We start from the raw sequence: 20687 nt of genomic DNA, 5'->3' as shown, positions 1-20687 counted from the left end.
TCATAATCAGCGTGATGCGTCCATCTGAAAGTGTTAGTTGGCGTTGGCACAAGATAAGCGTATTTGCGGTCGTGGTTAGGGCATTGGGCTTCGCCGATGCGGACCGTAAGCTGAATGCCGCCGCCGGACACGCTTCCTCTTTAAGTGAGTGCGAATATACTCGGTGAGAACACAAGCGAGCCACCAAACAAGACAAAACCATGGAATCGTATGCAAAGAAAGCTTTGCTTCATCAGTTTGAGAGCGTAAATTTCTGGCACCTTTGAATGTCTTAGGAAGACTCGTAAGGCCTGCAATGTAATCTCGCCGGCGCCAGCGAAAGATCAGTTTCAGATTCTGAGCACTAATATTGTTTCGTGTCTGAGTTAAAATATGTACCATAACAAACAAGCTATGCATGAAATCATTTATGACTGTTCCTTGAGCGCTGCATTTGTGAAAAAAGAGGAATCATTCAATCAAGGCCGTAAAACTAGGTCATAGCCACTTTAGCGGCTGAATAATGCATCTATGTGCACTGAAAATTACTTTGAACCATTAAGAAAATTTTCAGCATCAAGAACATCATTTTGCCCAGCAGAAAGTTGCAAAAATATATTAGCTAGCCTGTTTTATTTACCGAAACAACTTTTCTGTATCTGCGCGGATGTAATTGTTCACCTAAAGCAAGCTTTTGATACTAAGGGTGTTAGGAGCTAGTAAAGCACCTCTGCTTCACACATGTAACCGCCGTATTGATAATTCGAAGCAGCTAGTTTAAATGTAGCGCGATTTTATATTAATAGGCATGTGTGCTTTTGAAGGGCCTGTCAGCTCACCTACCGAAACAAACATTTTGTGGATATTTATTGTTTAGTTACACAAAATAACGAGGCGCATTGGTACTGCGCTGCACGCCAAGACACCATGGCTATGTAAGCCTGTAAGAAAGGTACATGGGTATTGCTAGCGCGAGCAGAGTCTTTATTGAAACGTTCCGTGCTTATGTGTGGCGACGTATTTCGGTTGCTCTCATGTTTACAGGGTGTCCTGCTGTGTTTGACGGTGGCCTATTCATATTGTAAAGATGAGGAAAAAAATTCTGCCCTTTTTTACGGACTTGAGTGGCACATATGGGTCTTTGCAGCATCTACCGCGCTTTAGTGGTTCTCCTTCTAGCTGGCGCTGTCTGGTGATTATTCGCAGGAATAGCAAAGTGCTGCGATGAACAGAACTTGCATGCATGACTTCTAAGAAATGAGAGTAATTTCATGGTTGACCTCCTTTAACGTAAAAGGTGTCATGGGGTGGAACTCAACGCACCTATAGAATGGGCGTGTTGGCTGGTGGAAATTCCTTTTTAATGCACTCTCAACGAAGTTTGCACCTTTTGGGACTTACAAAACATTAAAAAATTGGCACCCTTTTGGACTTGTCTTGTCCCACAACAATAACCGTCATGTCTTCCATTCATTTCCTTTCTTTAACGCTGCGGGCCCTGTTCTTCCAAGTCACGAACGGCTTGCGCGTTATCAGCGTGACACAGCATTCTCGACAGGAAAGTAGTGAGCGCTCAGTTTTCAAGAAAGGAAACGCAAACAAGGAAGATGACGATTATTGTTGCGGGACAAGGTAAGCCCCAAAGGGTGCGAACATTTTAAGAGTGCATATTGTCCCAAAACCATAATCGTCATCTGCCTTATATGCGCTTCCTTCCGTGAAAACTCTGCGCCCCCAACTTTCCTGTCGAGAATGCTGTGTAAGCTGATAACGCGCATGCCGTTCGTGACCTGGAAATACCGGGCTCGCAGCTTCAAAGAAAGGAAACGCGTGCAAGACACGACGATCATTGTTGTGGGACAAGATAAGCCCCCAAGGGTGCAAAATTTAATATTATAGGATGTAATGATATTTTTTACAGACACAGCAAAACACCCTCAAGGGGGTAAACTTGTTTAAACTCGAACATGCCGAAGCGTTATAGAGAACATCAGTGACGGTAACGATGGCGACGATAGTGAACATTCGTCTGGAGCATCCCCACAGAATGCTTTTTTTAAGCTGTACATACGGATTTCTCATAAATATAGAATGAGCTTAGCGCACGTGTGGTTGTTGCAAATAAATATTTCGGCGAGGTGAGCACATTTGGCGCTAATAACGTATCAAAAGAAATAAATAACAAACAATCGTAAATCACCTTTTTATTTGAACCCTCTGGACAGTTCAAAATGTCAAACTTGGAGGCAGTCACATGTCATTGAGCCCTCATTTTTTTAATCTTCAAAACTGCAGCAAATATAAAGACTTCGTAATCGAATTTCGACACTCAATCCAGGCAATACCGAAACCGAGCGTGGCCTGAATGTTATAAATCAGACAGAAGCACCCCATGACCAAAGTCGCGTTGAAGTTTCACACTGAACGTTCGGTAGATTCTGATGCGACGTGTTCTGCGCGGCAAACATCTGCAGTGACGCACTGTATCAGTATTTGCGCCACTTTGCCCATCATTCAAAGTTCGTCACACACATCGTCGCTCAGTGCTTTAGTCAAACGTAGCTGCGTCGCACGCTCGGTCTCAGCTATTGCATGGAGTGAGCGTCGAAATTCGTTTATCAAGATTTTAAAATACGGGTGTATTACAATGCCTTTAATAATTGCCTTCTTCATAAGAAATCTGTATGCATGGTCCGAAATATAAGGCATCCTGTATACTGCTGTCCCAATAAAACTTAAAGCAACAACATATAATGTAACTCACAGCACTCGCAGCATATGTGGCTTGGACCGGCGCTCTTGCAGAGCACAATTTTGCCGCCGCTTCCCTGGCATTTGGGCAAAAACAAACCTACAGCATCCTCCCGGTCGTTATTCTTCACTGTAATAATGAGAAATTATGATCACGTTTAAAGGGAATAAATATAGTAAGGTAAAAAACTTCCGCTCCCCTCCATCTCCGCGCGCACGCGCACACGCACGCGCACAAGCACGCGCACACGCACGCACGCACGCACGCACACGCACGCACACGCACGCACGCACACACACACACACACACACACACACACGCACGCACAGGCAAACACACGCACACACACACACACACACACACACACACACACCTAAAAAGCCCAGCGAACAGTTCCGAGGGGCGTGGCCAGCAAAAGTCAAATCTTAAAATTTTCGCCGTTTACAGCGCATAACATTCATAGCGGCTCGCAATGCTTGCGAACAAAATAAGTGCTGTACGACGTAAATAAGTACAAACTTGTACTGCTTATCCAGAAACAGATGTAAGGCGTAAGGTTTCTCATTTAATCTGCACACATTCTTATTATGAGCTTTGTTTATATTCCGCAGACCCACGCATTTCGAGAACCCAAACGAAGCATGCATCGCCACGGGTACTTGCGCAATTCGACGAGCACATCGATACAGAAATCCACCCTGACACCAGTCGCCTTGGCCTCGGTGCCGTCCTAGTCCAGAGGAAAGACGGACTTGAACGGGTGATAGCTTACGCTAGCCGGTTGCTGTCAAAAGCGGAAGGCAATTATTCTACAACCGGAAAGGTGCGCCTCGGCATCATTTGGGCTACAGCAAAATTATGCCCTTACGTAATGGCAAGCCGTTCAAAGTCGTTAGCGACCATCACGCGTTGTGTTGGCTAGCGAACTTAAAAGGCCCTTCAGGACGTATGGTGTGGTGGAGCCTCAGCCTGCAGGATTATGGCATAACTGAAATCTATAAGTCGAGACGAAAACACTCTGGTATCGACTGCCTATCACGCACTCCCACTGACCCGCTGATAGAACACGACGAGGATGACAATACATTTCTTGGAATAATAAGCTCGGAAGACTTCGCAGAAAACTAATGAGCAGACCCGAAGCTCACAAGCCTTTCTGGGCACTTGCAAGGCAAGCTTTGTCCCAAGGCTATACAGGCGCGGTTTGTCTGCGTTTTTTTTTCTTTTTTTATAAGATGACGTCGTGGCGAACAAGAACTTTTCACCAGGCCGCGTAAATCATGTTCTCGTGGTGCCCGCAGCACTCCGGTAAGAAGTCCTACACACCCTGCACGATGATAAGACAGCCCAACACCTTGGGTTTTCCGGTACGCTCGCGAGAATACAAGAGAAGTACTTTCGCCTCACCTCACCACGGACGTCGCCTGTTACGTGAAGCCATGTCGAGACTGCCAGCGTCACAAGACACCACTGATAAGGCCAGCGGGATTGCTACAGCCGGTCGAGCCCCCTTGCCGACCACTTAAGCAGATTGCGATTGCTTTGTTGGGACACTTTCCGACGTCAACATCCGGAAGTAAGTGGAGCGTCCTGGAGACGAACTACCTAACCCGCTTCGCTGAAATGGAAGCTCTGCAGATAGGTAGCGACGCCGCAGGGGCTAAATTCTTCGTCGAGAACATTCTGCTGCAACATGGTACTCCAGAAGTGCTTAACACCGACAGAGGAGCGGGCTTTCCTGCAGAGCTCACCGAAACCATTTTGCAATACCACTAGATAAAGCACAGGGGGACAACTGCCTACCACTCGCAGACGAATGCTCTTAAGGAGGTCCTGAACAAGACCCTCGCCGACATCCTAGCAATATACGTCGACGTCGAGCACAAGACATGGCATGCGGTCCTGCCTTCGCTTGTAACACTACAGTGCAAGAAAACAGACAACGTGGTTCAAGCTGGTTACGGAAGAAACCCGACGACGATTCTCGACGCCATGCTGCGGCACATCCCTGACGAAGAGAATCTCGACGTTGCCGCCTATCTACAGCATGCTTAAGAAGCCCGACATCTCGCCCACCTGCGCATCAAGAATCAGCAGAAGACCGATAGCTCACACTACAATCTTCGACGACGATACGTCGAATACGAGCGTGACGACCGTGTTTGCTTTAAAACCTGGTAAGCCGAGGAGGACTTAGTACGAAGCTTTTAAGCCGCTATTTCGGACCCTGCAAGATCATCCGATGCATTGATGCATTTGACTAGGAGGTCGTGCCAGATGGCATTCCGCTATCACAGCGGCGCCGCTCACGACCTGAAATAGTCCATGCTGTGTGACTTAAGCCGTTCTACTTTAGGACTGTGTGCTGAACCTTAAACTTTCTTTTTTTCACTGTGTTACTTAGGGCTTCATACCTTAGTTGTTTGGTTACTTTTGTTTAATAAGCGGCCTTTTTTTATTCGCTCTAACGTTTGTGGCATCGGGACGATGCTTTTTAAGAGGGGGGCATTGAGACGTGCACTTGTTCATCTTTTTCGACTGACCGCTTTTCTCCGTTAACAAATGTTATCGCGGAAGGCACGACGCGCCCGCATGTATGGGACATTTCTCGATTATGAATGGTTCTATCTGCTGTATGTTGTCACGGAAACTTGTGTAATCTGATTGCATGTGCGACTCCAATTGTGTAGAACTCTCTGGAAGGTAAGCTGGCACCAGCCAATACTCTGGAACTTTCGATTACTCGTGTATAAAAGCCGACGCGCTAGACAGGCAAATGAGATTTCGACAATCACCGATTCCGTTCACCGCTGCCGTTGCTCTTTGAGTCTAGCCTGTTTTTGTGGACACAGGTTTGTCCAATAAGACGCTAGTTTCGTCACTCCGTTTTCCTGCTTTCTTCCCCGTCACTACTACGTGACAATATATACTCTTCACAAAGAACGGAACAGAGCTCGATAAGCACAGAATTTTTGAGTTTACGGAGCTACATCAGTGCTGTTATGGCGCTTTGGGACGTTGTAAATATTATCACTTTTTGGACTCTTGGTTTCTTTACATGCGTTGCAGCCGTCAATAGCGCATATGTCTCAGCTGTAAAGGTATTTGCTTCAGGTTGCAGTGCGCCTTATTCTGAAAAGGACGGACAGACGGCACCATAAGACACCCCGGCATGTGCATTAGAAGCGTCTATGCAAAACTCTGTGCACGGGTACATGGACTGGCGTTCCAGGAAATGCATTCTAATATGCGCCTCTTGGACGTGTTTAGTGGCCTCTGCAAAGAATGTGTCACATGCTGTGAGCTTCCAATGCCACGGTGGTAGCAGTTTCGCTGGCGCCATAGGCAAAGTTCAAGCACTGGAGCACTCATTTCCTCACTAAGGTTAATTACACGCAAAGCGAAGGCCTTTTTCACTGCAGGTCTGTTATGGTAGTGGGTGGCAGCGATCATATCGTTTATAGTTAAATAAGATGTATGTTCAATATTCTCATGTACTTTCAAAAGATATGTAAGAGTGACATATGACCACTGGAGATGAAGCGACCTTTAATTGGATTCTGCCTACAGGTTCTGGATCGAATTTAACCTAAAAGATCAGGTCGCCAGACGGTTACCGAGATGATGAACGGGGTCTAGAATTTTAATGAACTTGGCATAGCGGAATCATAAATTACAGCTCCGTAATCAAGGTGTGAGCGGACAACACTATTACACAAATTTAGGGGGCACTTGTGATATTGACCCATGTTGTGCCTGACAGAAGTTTTGAAAGGTTCATTCTCTTCAGGCGTTTTGTCCTCAGGTCTTTCAGATGAGGAATAAACGTGAGTTCAGAATCTAAAATAATTCCTCGAAACTTATGCCCGCTACTCACAGAGAGCGCATCTCCATTGAATTCAATTCTTGGAATTGGCGTTACGCCTCTCTTGTTTGTAAAAAGTAGGCAAGTGCTCTTCTGGGAGTTTACTTTAAAACCATTTTCATCCGTCAGTTTGGACAATCTGCTTATTCCAAGCTGCACTTGTTCGCAGATGGCAATATTAGATTACTTGAAGCCTATCTGCACATCATCGGCATAAACAAAATAAAACATTGTGCGTGGACTGACTGCATGCAGGGAATTCATGTTTTCAGTAAGTAGGCTGAAACTAACCACACCACCCTGTGGCACACCGATCTTCTGGATGAATGAACTAGACAACGCTCTCCGCACTCTTACATGAAATGTGTGATTAGAAAGATAACTATCGGTTGTGTTTAACACGTTGCCACGGACACCCATCGCTCAAAGATCTCGCAAAAATGCGAAGCGCCATGTCGTCTAGTAAGCTTTCTCTAGGTCTAGGTATACTGATATGCAGAATCGCTTATGTAGACAAGCATCCTTAATGTATGCCTCCATGCGGACAAGGTGGTCTTTCGGGGACCTACCTTCTCAAAAACGACACTGCAAAGTACCCCGTATTTAGTTTTCTTTTCTAGGTACCAAATTAAGCACCGGTTTATCATTTTTTCATACAGTTTGCACCGAAAGCTTGTTAGGGCTCTTCGCCGGTAGCTGCTGGCTAAGAATAGGTCTTTGCCTTGCTTAAGTATCGGAATGACCATGGCTTCTTTCCATGAGGATGGAATATACCAGCCACCCACATGGCATTGAAAAAAGACAGGTGGGTTTTCACTGCTTCAGGGTGTAGTTATCTAATCGTTTGGATGGATGGATGCATCGATGAATGTTATGAGCGTCCCCTTTGGAACGGGGCGGTGGGTTGCGCCACCAAGCTGTTGCTATTTATTATACTGCTTTAATGTCCTACGCAGGATAAAGGGCAGCGCGTTGAGTCGACAGTTGCGCCGGCGCCAGACCGTGAGTCATTATCAACGATTGCAGCTGCATAGGCGCGCGCTCACGCCACGCGCGCAACCAATCTGAGCCGCTTTGCTTGAATCGGGGAGGTAAAGTGCAGGAAATGGTTTCCTGCGCGCTGCGTCGGCTTCGTTTCCCTTCAGTTCAGTTTCAGAAAACGGTTGCGACGGCTACGTGTTGTGTACTGCCCCGAGGAAGCGGCTGCGATCGATGAGCAGCGGTGAGAACTCGTCCGTGAAATGGCTCGCCGTCGGCGCACCGATCCAGACGTTAGAGCCGCCCGAGCCCAGGCAATCCCAATGCAAAAAGAATATCCCGAGCTGAGGGAGCTCGAGGCTGAAGAAATCCCGCACCGTTACCTGTGGCTTACTTAACATTGACGAAGGTGATGTGCACGCCATTTTCCGGTAGGGGAAGGGTTGGTCTTTTTTCTCGCCTGCTGTTTTTGTGCGTTCCATGCTGTTTGCGCGTTGCATGAGTTTTGCCCGAGATGCTCGGGCAAAACTCGCGCGAATGAGAAACTCAGCACATCCTACATGGCAACCCAGATTTGACATTTCAGCACGTGAAATCGTCCTGAAGTCTCTTTAGCGGGCCTAGCTCTATCCCTACCGTCGACTGCATGCAAAACGTCTCTTTGGTCTTCAAAATGGACCTCTGTTTCTTCAACAGCCTCACGACATGGCGAAACAACTGCGTCTTCGCGCTGGTCCCTGCGTGTTCGAACCACTGGCATGACATTCTTTCCAGTGCTCCCTGAACTAGCTCTATAGAGGCTAGCTTTATCTACGGCAGGCTCGGCTTTCTTTTGCCTTTGCCGTCGCAGTTGGCCACTAATTCAAACGCGGGAGAGCCACAGCTCTCTTCAGCAACTGCCTTCCCTCACTTACAGCTGCTAATACGTTTGGTCCATTGACTGCTACTCCATAAGGTACACGCCTATCAGTTTCCGAGTCTCCTCAAGTGTTTCTGCCCTAAGAGCTCCCTTACTCGAGAAAGAAAAAAAAACTCGCGCTGCTGCTTTTTAGACAAAAACTCTTCTCATTTCTCGCTAGAAAATTGTAGGTTGTCCTTCAGCATCTGCTAGGACATACTTGAAAAAAAAAGCTGATATTCTCTGGCAGGCTGGCCGAAATTGCCACCTCCGTACTCACTTGGGTTAAAGCCGCCTCGCTTTAAAAGTGGGAAAAAGGCCGTTCTTCTCGCTTTGTGTGAGCTTCACTTCCATCACACCTTTGCCAAAGCTCTCTAAACTTTATGTTTCTAAACCAAGGGCAGGTCGTCTTCGTACAGCATGAGATGAGATCCTTTTTAACGCGACTTAAATTATGAACTCTGTTTCCAGAGCATGCTTCGCGAAAAATGGATGTGCAGAGGACGTTGGCTTTGTTTAGCCTTGTCTGCACGCTTATTTGTATTAGGTAGGCCAATTCGTTGCGCTTCTCAATGTATTGCATGTGTTGTGCTTCTTTGTGTAACTTTGTGCTGCCTAATGTACGAAGCGTCTGGCTATCTCACTTCCTTTACAACCCCAGCAGGCACCGAGTTTAAATAAAATGTATTGATACGTGGTAGACATGTAGTTAAGGGTTTGGATTGTGCCTTCCCGGGAGGTCATTTCACCTCGTGCTCAAAAATTCTGACTGTTGACTATGCCACCCGAAGTCTGCTGGGCACTGGCGATCATTGGATTTAAAGGCTTCTCACTCATTATGGCTTCGGCCTATTGAAGAAACTCATTCACTTGAGTGACGTATTACTACTGCATGAGCTCGTTCCTCTTCGTTACGGGTTACGATTGCCTATGAGCTCTTGTCTCCTGTGCCAGACTGGATGCTGCTACCCTAACAATCGCTTTACAGGGTTGTTGGAGAAGACGTACGTAAGGGCCTTCAACGACGGAATGAGAATGGTAATCTGTATTTATGCCCAAATACCTCGCGCACCCTGCGTATTACAATATTGAGAAAAATGAGCGTACCATATTTTCTCGTGTAGGGTCCTCACTCGTCTAAGGCCTGCATCCCCTCATTGTAATGCGGAAATTTGAACAAAAAATAAGCTTAAGCGTCATGTGCATACCCCTGTGCTGATTCATTTTTCCGAGCCCGTAATAGATTTCACTTGTTCTACGGTCCTGCATTATATCATCCTCGTATCCCAGACTCGCCATCGAATCGCAAGTTTGCTCGCCCATTTTGTCAAAGTGGTGCTGTTATACCTAACCAGTGGGTGCCACCGGCATCAAGCCGTTGCAGGAAGTTCGTTGTTAAAATGTTTGTACCAATAAACCACATTAGCGATCGGAACTTGCCAAAGCTGACGACTGGGCGTGTTCGTATAGCATATTAGAGGTTGCATTGCGCAACATTTTGACGAGACGCACAGAAGAGAAACACACACCACGCTGCGCTACTTGCCACTATCGTTTTATTCCCTTGTCAATGGAATAAATACAGGACGAAACTCAGGGGGGCTAGGGCGGTAGCGACAAAAAGAAACCGCACCCCCCCCCCTGAGTATCTTCCTGTATTTATTCCATTGACAAGGGAATAAAACAATAGTTGTAAGTAGCGCTCTCTGGTGTCTGTTTCTCTTCTGTGTGCCTCGTCAAAACGTTGCGCAATCCAACCTCTAATTAGCGATCGGGTGTCAGATCGCGCACAAGGGCTGGACTGAGGGCCACCATCGTGAAGCGGAGTTAGGGTCAGCGGGTGATCAGCTGGCAGCTGTCGCGAACGCTTAGGAAGTTCGTATGTGCGCTTACCGGGTGAATCAGAGTAAACTAGCGTGTGCCATAAAACTGATAGAGCTCCAAACTAATTTTGGGCAGCACAGCCTCAGCCGACATTGACAGGAATCTTAGGTCACTTGTGACCTAAGTGACCTTAGGTCACAAGTGACCGAGTCACTTGTGACCACAAGTGATCACAAGATCACAAGTGATCACAAGTGACCTTAGGTCACTTGTGATCGGCGCCTAGTGACGACCCACGATGCACATCGGGCAGAGCGATGGGTGAACGAAAACGAACCCGTAGTACCAACACAAAATATCAAGTAAGCTTTATTTTAATGAAGCCCTACACTCAGCAAACGTCTGCAAACAACTTTTTTTATGCTGAGCTGGCGCTCTAAGAAAACAACGAAATCAATTTTACCTCGCATTTATATTTAGCGGAATGTCCCAGCATTCGGGCACTTTCGAGGCATTGCCACTGTCCAAAAATCAGCCGCCGACCGTGTTAGTGTTCATAGTCGGCCGTCGGTGGTTTCATAAATAATTTTCTATAGCACTCGTAACGTAGTTGAAGGCATTAAGTTCAAGTTTATTCAAACGTGTTTGTGCACATGATAACACAATTAGCGACGTTAACACACTTGGTAGTCCCATAGTTATGAAACTGTCTGGGCGACCAGCTAAACTTATACGTATCAATATTGACTGCAGCAAAATATAAAAAAATACATAAGTAATAAACATTAAAAGAAAAGCTGGGGAAACGCAATAGTTCAAGACAAGAAGCAAACAAATGAAATGAAAACATTATATAAATTTATGACTATATACAACATTAGTATAAGCTGGAAAACATATGCAACTTAAAAAATATCGTAGGCTTCACGAAATCATTTAATATAACGAATTCAATAAAACCGAAGAACAAATACACTATAAAAAGTGGCGCCACAATAAGCGGAAGCAAAATTGATGCTTTCAGGAACATTATGTACGCATACAACTATCTTTTGCATGATTTAAGCATGCAGAAGAATGAAAAGAAACCGTAGAAACAGGTAATATAGATAGAACTAGAATGTCAGAACTAATAATTATAGTGCAATTCTTCATATACCTCACCTAGTAGATATTGCTTTTGGAGGTATAGAAACATATGTACCAATGATGATTGAATTTCGTATGATATAGCATTCCAAAATGATGCAAGATAGACGACGGCAGATAGTCTTTCGTAGTTTGTTTGAAAGGGGTTAAGATGTAAATTATTGTTTCCAGAAAACCTGTAATGTCCGTACTTTTTAGGAAATAATTTCGAACACCTAGGTTAACGTGTCATAACACTTTAGCTTGGAGAGAATGAATAAAGCCTTCATTTCAACAGTTCTGTTAGTGGTAGAATATTCAGGCTTTTGCACAGTGGTTCCGAGTGCGTAAAACGGTTATGAAAAGTCATTAGTCGCAGCGATTGATTTCGAACGCGTTGAAGGACGTCTAGATGACAGTAATAAGTGTTACTCCAAAACGATATGCAGTAAGAGGGATGGCTATGAATGTAAGAGTTATACAGTGAAGGAATGATGTATCTCTAGGATTATTTACGGAATTTATTGACTACACGGATGCCAAAAGAATTTGCTGCATTAGTCAATGAAATAAATTTTATATTTTAACTGCTTGTCTAAAGTCACGCGTAAAATTTTGTCTATCGTAAGCACAACGGGAGTCCCTTTTAGTAATTGTGAATTAAAAATTACAAATGTAGTCTCTGACGGGCTTTTGCGCAGAAACTTATTCTGCATAAAGTTAATATTCGTACTCTGTGGGTATCTTCTTATATACATACTCACTAACTCATAATCCACTCACTCTTATATAAATACTCATTGAGTATCTACGCAAGGCTGATTCGTGTAAGGCCCGTGCCCAGAAATATTTAGAAAAAAGTGCCTCCCATTCTACAACGCTGGAGAATGCGAGAATAGCGACGGAGTCTAAACAAAGTATGGAACGCAGGAGCTACAGCCCTATGCAGTCACGTGCTTTCACACAAGCCTGTCGTATTTGAAAAAACGTTCGAGCGCTTTCAAAGTAGGCTGCGTAGTGTCTGGCACCAGAATTTATTTATTTTTTTGTTTTGCAGTGTATTGAGGAATAAGTGTGCGGCTTCATTGAAATCAAACTTTCGAATATAGAATAGTTTATTACTGTGCTTTGAACCTCACAGCAGAGAAGTATTGATAACTTAAAAACGAGCACAACTCTTTATTGAAATGGCAAGTATATTATGTGCGGCTTTTGCTTCGAAAAAGTTTAACGCTTACGTAGTTTCGATAATACTACAGTTCTAGTGCAGAGAAACGCGTGGAAATCATCACATTAATTAAAATATTAGTCGCGTCTATTTGTGCATTATAACATTCATAAACATATTCTTTATTTCTGATAACTTTGCCATAACGCCATGGCCGCGAATAAAAATGAATCAAAAATTTTCGAATGCAAGCAAATACTCACAGCATGTAGATTCATATCTTCCTCCTCCATGAAAGAGAGTGGCCCTTACTAGACCACCGCCACATGCCACCGGAACTGTATCCTCGCATTCTTTGGTGATGTCGGCTGGAACGAAAAATTGCCGTCGGAAATATGACCTATCCTGTAACTGAGATGGAATTACGTGCACAAACGTCCAAGAGTGAGTTGCGGTGGCAAACATGTGCTAGACATGCACATCGGCAAAAAGTCTCAGATAAAATGAACTACACGAATGTAATGACTATATGCAAACGAGATTCACAGAAACTCGTCTCTCACGCTTTCATAACGCAACTTTCGTGACTGCCACTAAATATGATCCTTTTCGGCACGTTTAATTCCGCTGTTGATGACTCGTACACCATCAGATGATATTCTGAAAAGCGTTAACTGCATAATATCCAGCTTCGTCATTCTCAAAAACATTTATTAGTGCGCATTACTATACGGAGCGTCTGACACCTTTTTTTCTCCACATGAACTTAGGTTGAAGCAGGAACGGGATCTTTGAGCCTGTACAACAATGCGTAGGGGACAAGCTTTCACGGATTTGGGATACGCAAAATGCGGACTCAAGACTTAGATATAGTTGGTTCGTCGTAAAAAGTGGTTCGTTTTCCCGGTTTGACTTGGAAATGTGATCTTTTTTGAGCATTCGGTAGCTCGAGAAAGTTTCCAAATCCCCGCGTCTTCTATTTACAGTACGATTTAGTGAAATCGACATAACCGATTTATCAATTACGTGCTTCTTATTTCATTTATCTCTTTTTACATCATTTTATATCTATGATTGTTTCTGCGATTTTGTTTTTCAGCAGCATAAACGGGAAAATCTGGCTACGCACAAAGAAGGCAAAAATATGCAGTAAGTGCTTTGTTCGCGACGCTAAGCTCCACGAACTGAGGCACCCTATTTGCAACCAATCCATTTAAATTGTAGTCTTAAAGAACGATCCAACAAGAGCCTCGTTATGGGCAATACGAAATGTCGTGTGAGCCTCTGTGACTTGAAATGTTTTCCATTCAAGCATAGAGATTGAGACAGCAACAAGGATGAAAGCAGGATGCAAACTGCTCCCAGAAAGGCTGCTTGGATTCTCCCCTCATCATAGCTAGCTTTTAAAACAGCACTTTCCTTCTACTTTTGCACAGCGCTAATTTTGTGTAGGCTGTATTTCTGCTCTAGTGCATTACATCAAAATTTTGTGAGGTTCAGAAAACCGGCGGTACAGGCATGAATGGGTTTTGCCTGTGAGGGCGATGAACGTTGAGAACTCTTCTGGTGTTTGTAGCATATTTTGTCGTTGCACTCAATTTGACTCCAAAATAAGAACAGAATGAAGACGGCCAAAGTGAAGCACCGACACTGTGTGTGCCGCCGATGAAGCAGCGCCTGCTGGTGGTGAAGTCACGAACAGCGAGCAGTGGTAAAATTGTGTTCCGAGGAACTAATTTATGTAAATTGTACCTGCATGCAAACTAAATGTAATGAAATATTCCAAAGTCTATAGGAGCTTTCCTAAATTGTAGCTAATTATTTTTTGAAGGTAGCCATCCTCAATGACCGGAGAGCCGAATGAATGCCATTTTGCAACTTATTCTTTCCACCACGCCTGGCGGTAATGCACATTGCCGTCAAGGCCACAGCGGATCTTGTGAACTGCAAATAAGGAAACTGTATTTCATATAAGGCGTCGTGGCAGAACTTTGTGGCCAGTAACTGAGAAGTCATGCCTAGCTGACATGTCTTTGACAACTCTAGCTGCGCTGTAACAAAAGAAACAGTGGCAGTAGCCGCGTGTTTACATTTCGTCACAACCCTCAGACGGCAACATACTGTCCAATCAATAAGTTGCCTAGCGCTCAAAGTAGCTTCGAGAGATTAAAACGGCACTAGTGACACAATAAAGACCTATCTTGAGAGTATAACAGCAACGTTATAGTCATATGTAGTGTGGAACAAAGGCTTCAATGCAAGTTTCATGCGAGTTTCCTGCTCAGTTGCACGTTTCACACCGAACTGTGGTAAATATTAATCTGTCATAGCTAACGTCGGATTATTCATGCTTTTAAAAATATGCAGATCCTACGCCCTGTGGTAATCGATGAAAGCCAAGGTTTCTGTACTGGTTGCTTTAATTGACAATAATTAGCGGTGATCTTGACGGCGAAACTTTCGCAGTCAACATCCTTCTAGAAGTGAAGCTTCGGTCAAGTCCATCAAATAACTATCGGATACGACACCTCGAATTGTCTTTATGGTACGGTGTGGGGTCACTGTTACCGGGCTGTCTCCGAATAAAACTAGATTAGGTAAGCTTTCATGTTGCTTCTGTTCACGAACCTCCAGAAGGTTATCACCGCTCACCATCTTTGATGCTTTATTGCCTGTGCCAAGAACATCAGTGACTTGGCAACAACGAAAGGTGAGATCATTCTCACCGGCATTTCTGGTTTCCTGGTTCAAGCAGGAAACTTCTGGCTCAAGCAGGAAACTAGCCCGGACATGTGCTCTCGCGCAGCCGTGCTATGCTAGGCTTTGTTACGGCGGCCACCAGTTGTTGCGAGTTGGCACCTCCAGTTTCTATGGGCACAAAGTTACGACGACTTTGAACAGCCTCTGCTTGGAGCTCGAACCAGACTGACCACTGAAGAGGGTTCGGCAGGGAAGACGAAATGAAGTAAAAACAATAACAGAAGTTTCATACGTTATTACAAGTGAGCGGGGCGCTCCAAGACAAAAAAGTACCAACACGTTCAGTGTTCGTGCCCCTGCACGCCAGGGCAGCGAATACGTGCACGTGGCGTCTTGCTGACCTTCTTATGCCCCACACCATCAGGGCAACCTCTTTCTCTCTTGATTCCTGGTAGAGGGTATTGTCAGCATGCTGGTCAGTTCACACGCAGGAATTCGGACAAATACCACTCACTGGTGTAGAGGGGGAGGGGAGGGGGGGAGCGTAGGCGACGTCGGGTCCACAGACTGGGCAACCCACACACAGCGATTCGTAGAGAAACCAGTCTTTCGTGTAGAAGGGGTGAACGTAGGACAAAAAAGTGCACGATTTTCACTGGCGCGTGATCCCGTCGCACACACCCGATGGGCAAGCCTTTCCATGTTGACGAGCCTGATGACTTGGCACGTCGCATCGCAGGTACTTCGCACCCGTTTCCTTCATCGTCGCACACAGTGAACCGTAACCGCTTGTATTTATTCTTACTTATTCTCAATCTACCAGTCGCTTCTTGGCCAACACCATATTGTGGGCATGCGCAATTGCATGGAAATAAGCATCATTACACTCAACATGTGGACACGCTTCTCGACCGATTCACCATTCGAGGGTATGTGCCATATTGTCGATATCGTAGTCAACAGCTCGCAGTGATCAGCTCAAAGAGCGAGTGGGTGTTGGTACGATATGTATCACCCGCATTTGTCAATCTCTCCGTTTGGGCATTATCGCTGTCATAGCCCGCCCTGATGACCTGGCTATGAGGTTGTGCTGCTAAGGCCTAGGATGGCGGTTCGCATCTCGCCCGCGGCGGCCTCATTTCGATAGGGGCGAAGTTCCAAAACGCCCGTGTTACGCGCAGTGGATGCACGTTAAAGAACCCAGAGTTGCCAAAATTAATCCGGAATCCCCCACTATGGCGTGCGTAATATTCTTACCCTCCTTTGGGCACCTATATAAAGCGCCAGAGGTTAATTAACGAATTAATGTCATCACAATCAACATGCAAACGCGCTTCTTCGCCGATCCACAATTGTGGGTATGTGCATGCCAGAGTACGGGGAATCATAATGATCAAGAAGTGACGATGATCTCAGAGATCTAGTTGGGGCTAGGCCCGATATATGGCTTATCTCCCCGTGGGGGGTATGCACCATAGTATAGCAATAACCATCATAATCAGCGTGTTGCGACCGTCTGAAAGTGTTAGTTGGTGTTCGCACAAGATAAGCGTATGTGCGGTCGTGGTTAGGTCATTGGGCTTCGCCGATGCGGGCCGTAAGCTGAATGCCGCCGCCGGTCACGTTTCCTCTTTAAGTGAGTGCGAATATACTCGGCAAGATCACAAGCGAGCGACCAAACAAGACAAAACCATCGAATCGCATGCAAAGAAAGCTTCGCTTTATCAGTTGGCGAGCCAACAATTCTGGCAGCCGTGAATGTCTTAGGAAGCCTCGTAGGACCTGCAATGTAATCTCGCCGGCGCCAGCGAAAGATCAGTTTCAGACTGTGAGCACTAATATTGTTTCATGTCTGAGTTAAAATATGTACGATAACAGACAAGCTATGCATGAATTCATTTATGACTGTTCCTTGAGAGCTGCATTTGTAAAAAAAGAGAGGAATCATTCAATCAAGGCCGTAAAACTTGGTCATAGCCATGTTAGCGGCTGAATAATGCATCTATGTGCACTGAAAATCACTTTGAACCCTTAAGAAAATTTTCAGCATCAAGAACACCATTTTGCCCGACAGCAAGTTGCAAAAATATTTTACCTAGCCTGTTTTATTTACTGAAACAACCTTTCTGTATCTGCACGGATGTAATTGTTCCCCTAAAACAAGCTTTTGATGCTAAGGCTGTTAGGAGCGAGTAAAGTACCTATGCTTAGCACATGTAACCGCCGTGTTGATAATTGGAAGCAGCTAGTTGAAAGGTAGCGCGATTTTATATTAATAGGCATGTGTGCTTATGAAGGGCCTGTCAGCTGACCTATCGAAACAAACATTTTGGGGAGATTTATTGTTTAGATACATAATATAACGAGGCGCATTGGTACTGCGCTGCACGCCAAGACACCATGGCTATATAAGCCTGTCAGAAAGATACATGGGTATTGCTAGCGCGAGCAGAGTCTCTAATGGAACGTTCCGTGCTTATGTGGGGCGGTGTATTTTGGTTGCTCTCATGCTTACAGGTTGTGCTCTTGTGTTTCACGGTGGCCTAATCATAGAACAAATTTGAGGAACTAAACAGAAAAAAATTCTGCCCTTTTTTGAAGATTTTAGTGGCATATATTGGTCCATACAGCACCTACCACGCTTTAGTGGTTCTCTTTCTAGCTGGCGCTGTCTGGTGATTATTCGCAGGAATAGCAAAGTGCTGCGATGAACAGAACTTGCATGCATGGCTTCTGAGACATGAGTGTAATGGCATGGTTGACCCCCTTTAACGTAAAAGGTGTCATGGGGTGGAACTCAACGCACCTATAGAATGGACGTGTTGGCTTGTGGAAATTCCTTTTTAATGCACTCTCAACAAAGTTTGCACCTTCTGGGACTTACAAACTTTAAAAAATTGGCACCCTTTTGGACTGATCTTGCCCCACAACAATAACCGTCATGTCTTGCATTCCTTTCCTTTCTTTACCGCTGCGGGCCCTGTTAATGCAAGTCCGAACGGCTTGCACGTTATCAGCGTGACACAACATTCTCGACAAGAAAGTAGCGAGCGCTGAGTTTTCAAGAAAGGAAACGCAAACAAGGAAGATGACGCTTATTTTTGCGGGACAAGGTAAGCCTCAAAGGGTGCGAACATTTTAAGAGTGCATATTGTCCCAAAACCATAATCGTCATCTGCCTTATATGCGCTTCCTTCCGTGAAAACTCTGCGCCCCCAACTTTCCTGTCGAGAATGCTGTGTAAGCTGATAACGCGCATGCCGTTCGTGACCTGGAAATACCGGGCTCGCAGCTTTAAAGAAAGGAAACGCGTGCAAGACACGACGATCATTGTTGTGGGACAAGATAAGCCCCCAAGGGTGCAAAATTTAATATTATAGGGTGTAATAATATTTTTTACAGACACAGCAAAACACCCTCAAGGGGGTAAACTTCTTTAAACTCGAACATGCCGAAGCGTTATAGAGAACATCAGTGACGGTAACGATGGCGACGATAGTGAACATTCGTCTGGAGCATCCCCACAGAATGCTTTTTTTAAGCTGTACATACGGATTTCTCATAAATATAGAATGAGCTTAGCGCACGTGTGGTTGTTGCAAATAAATATTTCGGCGAGGTGAGCACATTTGGCGCTAATAACGTATCAAAAGAAATAAATAACAAACAATCCTAAATCACCTTTTTATTTGAACCCTCTGGACAGTTCAAAATGTCAAACTTGGAGGCAGTCACATGTCATTGAGCCCTCGTTTTTTTAATCCTCAGAACTGCAGCAAATATAAAGAATTCGTAATCGAATTTCGACAATCAATCCAGGCAATACCGAAACCGAGCGTGGCCTGAATTTTATAAATCAGACAGAAGCACCCCATGACCAAAGTAGCGTTGAAGTTTCACACTGAACGTTCGGTAGATTCTGATGCGACGTGTTCTGCGCGGCAAGCATCTGCAGTGACGCACTGCATCAGTATTTGCGCCACTTTGTCCATCATTCAAAGTTCGGCGCACACATCGTCGCACAGTGCTTTTGTAAAACGTAGCTGCGTCGCACGCTCGGTCTCAGCTATTGCATGGAGTGAGCGTCGAAATTCGCTTATCAAGATTTAAAGATACGGGTGTATTACAATGCCTTCAATAATTGCCTTTTTCATAAGAAATCTGTATGCATGGTCCGAAAAATAAGGCATCGTGCATACTGCTGTCCCAATAAAACTTAAACAAACAACATATAATGTAACTCACAGCACTCGCAGCATATGTGGTTTCCATCGTCCCTTTTGCAGTGCACACTTGTGCCGTTCCTGTTCTTGCATGTGGGCAAAAATTTATGTCCAGCTTCCAGCACGCCGAGAGTCGTCACTGTAAAATTAAGAAATTATGATCACGTTTAAAGGGAATAAATATAGTAAGGTAGAAAACTTCCGCTCCCCTGCGCACACGCACGCACACGCACACGCACACGCACCTAAAAATCCCAGTGAACAGTTCCGAGTGGCGTGGCCAGCAAAAGTCAAATCTTAAAGTTTTCATCGTTTACAGCGCATAACATTCATAGCGGCTCGCAATGCTTGCGAACAAAATAAGTGCTGTACGACGTAAATAAGTACAAACTTGTACTGCTTATCCAGAAACAGATGTAAGGCGTAAGGTTTCTCATTTAATCTGCACACATTCTTATTATGAGCTTTGTTTATATTCCGCAGACCCACGCATTTCGAGAACCCAAACGAAGCATGCATCGCCACGGGTACTTGCGCAATTCGACGAGCACATCGATACAGAAATCCACCCTGACACCAGTCGCCTTGGCCTCGGTGCCGTCCTAGTCCAGAGGAAAGACGGACTTGAACGGGTGATAGCTTACGCTAGCCGGTTGCTGTCAAAAGCGGAAGGCAATTATTCTACAACCGGAAAGGTGCGCCTCGGCATCATTTGGGCTACAGCAAAATTATGCCCTTACGTAATGGCAAGCCGTTCAAAGTCGTTAGCGACCATCACGCGTTGTGTTGGCTAGCGAACTTAAAAGGCCCTTCAGGACGTATGGTGTGGTGGAGCCTCAGCCTGCAGGATTATGGCATAACTGAAATCTATAAGTCGAGACGAAAACACTCTGGTATCGACTGCCTATCACGCACTCCCACTGACCCGCTGATAGAACACGACGAGGATGACAATGAATTTCTTGGAATAATAAGCTCGGAAGACTTCGCTGAAAACTAATGAGCAGACCCGGAGCTAAGAAGCCTTTCTGGGCACTTGCAAGGCAAGCTTTGCCCCAAGGCTATTTAGGCGCGGTTTGTCTTCGTTTCTATATATATATATATATATATATATATATATATATATATATATATATATATATATATATAAAATGACGTCCTGGCGAACAAGA

At 45.0% G+C, this 20687-nt stretch overlaps 1 protein-coding gene across 1 annotated transcript in view; it reads right to left on the bottom strand.

Moving 5' to 3' along the window:
* Window positions 1-407: 407 nt before the first annotated feature.
* LOC142588885 (uncharacterized) overlaps window positions 408-20687 on the bottom strand; it is a 55671-nt gene continuing 35391 nt past the window's right edge. Inside the window, exons 4-6 of the mRNA XM_075700702.1 lie at window positions 19538-19654; window positions 12856-12960; window positions 408-427 (exon numbers count right to left, since the gene is read on the bottom strand). Of these exons, the coding sequence (XP_075556817.1) occupies window positions 408-427; window positions 12856-12960; window positions 19538-19654 (242 nt within the window). The remainder of the gene's footprint in view (window positions 428-12855; window positions 12961-19537; window positions 19655-20687) is intronic.

The sequence above is a fragment of the Dermacentor variabilis genome, chromosome 7, assembly GCF_050947875.1.
Source record: "Dermacentor variabilis isolate Ectoservices chromosome 7, ASM5094787v1, whole genome shotgun sequence".
NCBI classification, from domain to species: domain Eukaryota; kingdom Metazoa; phylum Arthropoda; class Arachnida; order Ixodida; family Ixodidae; genus Dermacentor; species Dermacentor variabilis.
The sequence above is the reverse complement of the archived record's forward strand: the minus strand, read 5'-3'. Positions and strand labels throughout refer to the sequence as shown.